Source organism: Lethenteron reissneri, chromosome 69 (assembly GCF_015708825.2).
Source record: "Lethenteron reissneri isolate LAM-NWPU_2019-01 chromosome 69, ASM1570882v1, whole genome shotgun sequence".
NCBI classification, from domain to species: Eukaryota; Metazoa; Chordata; class Hyperoartia; order Petromyzontiformes; family Petromyzontidae; genus Lethenteron; species Lethenteron reissneri.
Window position 1 is genome coordinate 7,786,412 of NC_083847.1, and position 5,621 is coordinate 7,792,032.

The 5,621-nt window shown below is 51.9% G+C and overlaps 1 protein-coding gene across 1 annotated transcript; it reads right to left on the reverse strand.

Moving 5' to 3' along the window:
• Nucleotides 1–1,080: 1,080 nt before the first annotated feature.
• Nucleotides 1,081–2,532, reverse strand: LOC133360524 (beta-1,3-galactosyl-O-glycosyl-glycoprotein beta-1,6-N-acetylglucosaminyltransferase-like). Its single transcript, XM_061579306.1, has one exon. It carries the CDS (start codon nt 2,462–2,464, stop codon nt 1,151–1,153), a length of 1,314 nt encoding a protein of 437 aa, XP_061435290.1. The 5' UTR covers nt 2,465–2,532; the 3' UTR covers nt 1,081–1,150.
• Between the last annotated feature and the right edge of the window lie 3,089 nt (nt 2,533–5,621).

Genomic DNA, 5,621 nt, shown 5'->3' on the forward strand with positions numbered 1-5,621 from the left:
AGACAGAGGGAGACAAGGCAGAGACAAGACAGAGGGAGACAAGACGGAGGGAGACAAGGTGGAGACAAGACGGAAGGAGACAATGTGGAGACAAGATGGAGGGAGACAAGGCAGAGACAAGATGGAGGAAGACAAGGCAGAGACAAGACAGAGGGAGACAAGGCGGAGGGAGACAAGATGGAGGAAGACAAGGCAGAGACAAGACAGAGGGAGACAAGACGGAGGGAGACAAGGCAGAGACAAGATGGAGGGAAACAAGGCAGAGACAAGATGGAGGGAGACAAGGCGGAGACAAGATGGAGGGAGACAAGGCGGAGACAAGGCGGAGGGAGACAAGATGGAGGGAGACAAGGCGGAGACAAGGCGGAGGGAGACAAGATGGAGGGAGACAAGGCAGAGACAAGATGGAGGGAGACAATACAGAGGGAGACAAGGCAGAGACAAAATGGAGGGAGACAAGGCAGAGACAAGATGGAGGGAGACAATACAGAGACAAGAGGGAGGGAGACAAGGCGGAGACAAGATGGAGGGAGACAGATGGAGGGAGACAAGGTGGAGACAAGATGGAGGGAGACAAGATGGAGGGACACAAGGTGGAGGGAGACAAGGCAGAGACAAGACGGAGGGATACAAGGCAGAGACATGACAGAGGGAGACAAGACGGAGGGAGACAAGGCGGACACAAGACGACGCTGTCTGGGTTCTTCCAAGGCAGCGTCATCGCGAGTAGCGCAGTTGCGACACTGCACAGCTGGAATTTTGCAGTCAACCACGAATGGTCGAGCCAGGGTGGCGCCATCGGTCAAATATAAATTCGCTGTGAAACCACAAAACCGCGAGAGGGATGGGTTTGCTGCATTAGTATAACATACCAATTAAAAACAGATTACATTTTTTATACTCTTTGGTTCTTTCGGTAAAATAAAATAAATCACAACGTTTCAGGGGCAACACAAGCGTGACTTTACCGAAAAAACCAAAGAGTATGGATTCCTGCAGTCACGAAAGATTCAAATCAAGATTTTTTTTTTACTTAAAATCTCATTGACGGTCCTCAAACTATCCCGGAATGGCATTGTACCGATGTCCTCAACCTAGGCTGCGTAAAAAAAAAACACCATGGGCACAATTCCGTCAAGCGAGGAACCACTCAATCCCAAGACAAACATTCAATTTGCATCCTGTCTGCCCACGTCACTGCCCTGTTGCGGAGGTACCACTCCAGGCAGTGCACAGCCACAGGGTCGACCGCTGTGTCCACTTTGTTGGCGAAGAGCTGGCGCTGCCGCACGAGCCACGACAGGTCGCCCGCCCCGTAGACGCAGATCCCCCTCACGTAGGTGCCGCGGCAGGGCGGGTAGGCCGCCCCCGTGGCCACGTCTCCCTGGAACGCGGACCACTTGACGGCGCGCACGATCGCCGACACGTCCGTCGCGTCGTACGCGTCGTGCCAGGGCGTGGAGCCGGGCACGCCAGGCATCCGCTGCAGCGTCGCCCACAGGTACTCGTCGGGGCTGTAGGTGTCCCTCGACCACTCGGCGAAGGCCTGGGCCGTGGGGTCACTCAGCACGTGCTCGACGAAGGCGCGCGTCACCACCATGTAGGCGCTGCCCGCGAACATCGGCGAGGGGATGGGCGGGGGGGACTTCTTGACGTCCGTGATTTTCACGAGGTCGCCCACGACCTCGTAGTGATACTCCCAACGCCGCCTCTTGTAGCCCGGGGTCTTCGTCGACTCCAAGCTGTTGGCGCCGTGCAGCCCGTGCAGCGCCCGCACGATCTCCAGGTTGGTCTTGATGGGGAAGTCGAGGCCGCAGAGGTTGATGAAGTACCTCCAGGGGTGCTCGCCAGCGCGCTCCACCAGCTCGCGCATGCAGTTGAGGTCGGCCTCCACGCGTGACCACGAGGCGTAGACCACCGCCTCCAGCCGGCGGGCCACGAACACGTTGGGGAAGCAGGCGGCGAGGGCGCGCGCCGCCTCCAGGTAGGCGCGGGGGGACTTGGCGTCCACGTGGAGGCAGTAGAGGTTCTGTGGGGCGTAGACGGCCCGCAGCAGCCTCTCCAGCATGTCCACGCGGTGGTGGGCGACGATGGCGTAGGCGATGGGGAAGGCCGCCTCCTCGCGGCTCAGCGGCGAGGTCAAGTAGCGCCGCTCGCGCTTGAAGGCCGCGCAGTCGCGCGTCGCGTTTAGCAGGCCGCCCTCGTCGAGATTCGCCCCCTTCCGGAATTCCACCGTCAGGGCCAGCAGCGCCGCGTTCGAGGTCGCGTCGTTGTCGGCGTCGTCGCCCCGCACGACGACGGCCTCGCAGTCGATGGGGAATCGGGATCCCCCGATGTCGGGCATCTGGAGGTGCCGCATTGCCTGCGGTCCCGTGGACACCTTCACGCGGATGAAGCTGATGCTGACCGTCAAGCCGACCAAGAAGCACACACCCGCCGCAGCTATTTTCTTGAACCAGGCCATCTCATCGAATGCTCGGCAGCAGCTGTAAACGGCTCCCCGGGTCGGGCTCAGCAGACACAACTGGCTAATTCTGCTGCCGCCACCACCGCCGCCGCGGTCGATAAGCCGGGGCAGCAGGATCCTCGAAGAGTCCCCGACTGAAGGCGCCTTGCGGCTGCCGCTTCGTATTTATCGACGTGGACACCCCCGCACACCCCCCACCGAGGTGCTCGAGTGAGCAAGTGAGCAAATTTGGTTTCCTTGTTGCCTCTTTTGTTACAGAATATGAGGAGAGGTGCAAGCGTTTGAGAGTATTTGGCTGCCCGCTACAAACTTCCACATAAAAATTATATTGGCCACTTTACTGAGCTGCTATACTTTGCGATGGCCAGGTTGCTTCTGACAAAAGAAGCTACGCAGGTCAGTGGGGTTTTACACCTGGAAAGATAAAATCAATGGCTCGGTTTTAAAAATTATGCGATGAGTAAATATCTCAAAATAGTTTCCGCTTTCGCCCCAACCCCTCATCTGCCACCCCCCACTCCACCCCCCACTTTTTCTGTCGCCCACATCTGCTCCAGACTGCATTGACACGCACGGTCAAACATTGCCAAATAGCCCGCATGAGCAGCGTCTTGTGGAGTGGCTTTCATTGAGCAGTGAATATGACAGCATTCTCCAGATCTGTCATGGCTCTACAGAATGCCAACGGCCGTCTTTGTGGGTTGTATTACTGGTGGGAGTGTGGCTTCTCCATTTCGGGAGATTTATGAGAGAAACAAATGTGTTGCTTGGTTGATGCAACTAACCGGGGCGCGGATGATTTGGGGTCGAGGCATTATAGGGTTTTTATTTTATTTTGGGGTGATTCCAGGTGAGTTGTTTGGTTTCAAGGTGACTGAATGTGTATCCACTAGGCACTGCTCTCATGTGACCCCGTCCCCTACCCCTCCCTAGCCCCTACTCACCTCTCTACTATGACCCCCTACCCCTCCCTACCCCCTACTCACCCCTCTACAATGACCCCCTCTACTATCCCCTACTCACCCCTCTACCTTGACCCCTGACCCATCCACTATCCCACCCCTCTACAGTGACGACCGACCCCGTCCCCTATCCCCTACTCACCCCTCTACCATAACCCCCGACCCCTCCTTACCCCCTACTCACTCCTCTACCATAACCCCCTACCCCCATAGGCCGAGTTTGACTTCTATATTTGGAGGGGGGTGGTGGTGGGGGCAGGGCTTTGCTTTGTCCCTCACATTAGGAATCGAGGGGGGCATATCATTCATTTATTTGCAATTTTTATTGTAAACTACTGAAAATTAATTTAATGAAGGTATGCACCGCTCTATCTTGACCGCCGGTTTAACTAATTCTCCATGGTCCCCGCTCTTGTTATTGTACCAAATGATGCTGGGTTGCTCTCCACTTAGCGCGCGCGTGTGTGCGTCTATATATTCCATATATTTCCTAATTTGCCGCCTTACTATCTTATACCGTATCAACCTATACAGTTTACCCCATGTTCGTGTACAGGGAAATTGAGTTTTCAAGTCCACACGGTGGACAGCCGGTTCAAAACTGGCAAAACAATATTTTATGTCTATTTGTTTGTGTTTCTCCCTTGTGATGGGTCTTTGTAGGATGAACGTTGAAATGTATAAGGGGCATGGGGTGACCACTTGGGTCTGAATTGGTCTGTGATAAGGTAGGGCACTGATTAGGGTTGACAGGTATATAGGAGTGTAGTGGTATAGTAGTGTATAGTAATGTAGAAAGTGTAGTGTATAGTAGCGTCGTGTATAGTAGCATACTTGTCACAACCCAAACGGGTTACCCCGTAATCTTATACAGGGGAAATTAAATTTTTAGGTCCATATAGCGTAGAGCCGTTTAAATACGGGAAAAACGTATACATATTTTTTGTTTATCTATTTGTGTTTTTCCTTGTGATGGGACTTTGTAGGATAAACGTTGAGATTTATAAGAAGCACGGGGTTAGGGGCCATCCATTTAGTACGTACGCATTTAGGGGGGAGGGGGGGTTAACCCAAATGCTTACGCTTTCCGTATGGGGGGTCTACTGACAATGTACGCATAGGAAACGGGGTGGGGGGGGTTGAAGCCTCGATAATAATTTGTCTACATTGGCCTTCACATGAGTTAGATAGTCCGGCGGTAGACTATCTGTTTGCTTAAACACGTTAATATTATTCATCCTTGATCGTCTCTGCGTGGATTAAAAATCGGGCATTCTATAGGATTCGAGGGGGGGGGGTGCGTCAAACGTGCATAGGGGTCAAGTTTTGACAGATGTTTGCGTACGTACCAAATGATTGGCCCCTTACCAATAAGGTCTGAATTGGTCTGTGATAAGGTAGAGCACTGATAAGGGGTTAACGGGGATGATTACACTTGTCTACAGCCAAAATTCTTCCTAAATAAATGTCGTCCAACTTTACTAATTATGGATCACTGAGAATTTAAATTATTATGCTTAAAATTGTTGATTGGCTATCGTTTTCAAGATATGCGACTGGGTCAGTATATACGACCATTGTCGTGGGAATGGCGGAGGATAAGTGAGTTATAAAGGGAAGGGATCTCAGTTTACACCAGAAATGACTAACATACATCTTTGACTGGATCTATGAATAAATCTATGACTGGATTTGGACAGTATTTGTTTTTTTAGCAAAACAATGAATGATGCAATCTGAACCTGGTATTACGTCATACATGATTTTAATTGCATCATTTTATTCCTGGAAGTCATGGATAATGTAATCATAACTAAGCTTACATCCCTCTGCTGAACATATTTCCCTATATCAGCTCTAGAAATGATACCACCCTTACACATCAAGCTGGGTCTGATGAAGAACGTTGTCAAAGCCATGGACAAAACACAAGCAGCTTTCAAGCAGAGTGATACCTCGGTTCACGAACGCTTCTGTTCACGAACAACTCGGTTCACGAACAGAAAAATTCATAAAAATATGCTGCGGTTCACGAACTCCGCTTCGGTTCACGAACAGGAGCCGCGGCCATTTTAATGCTATTTACAGGCTGTCACATGGTCGTGACTTCCTGTAGGAAGATCGTGGAGAGAAGAAGAGACGCAAAAAGAAGTACTGTGAGTACTGTGAAGACACTTTCAGTGACTTTTTGC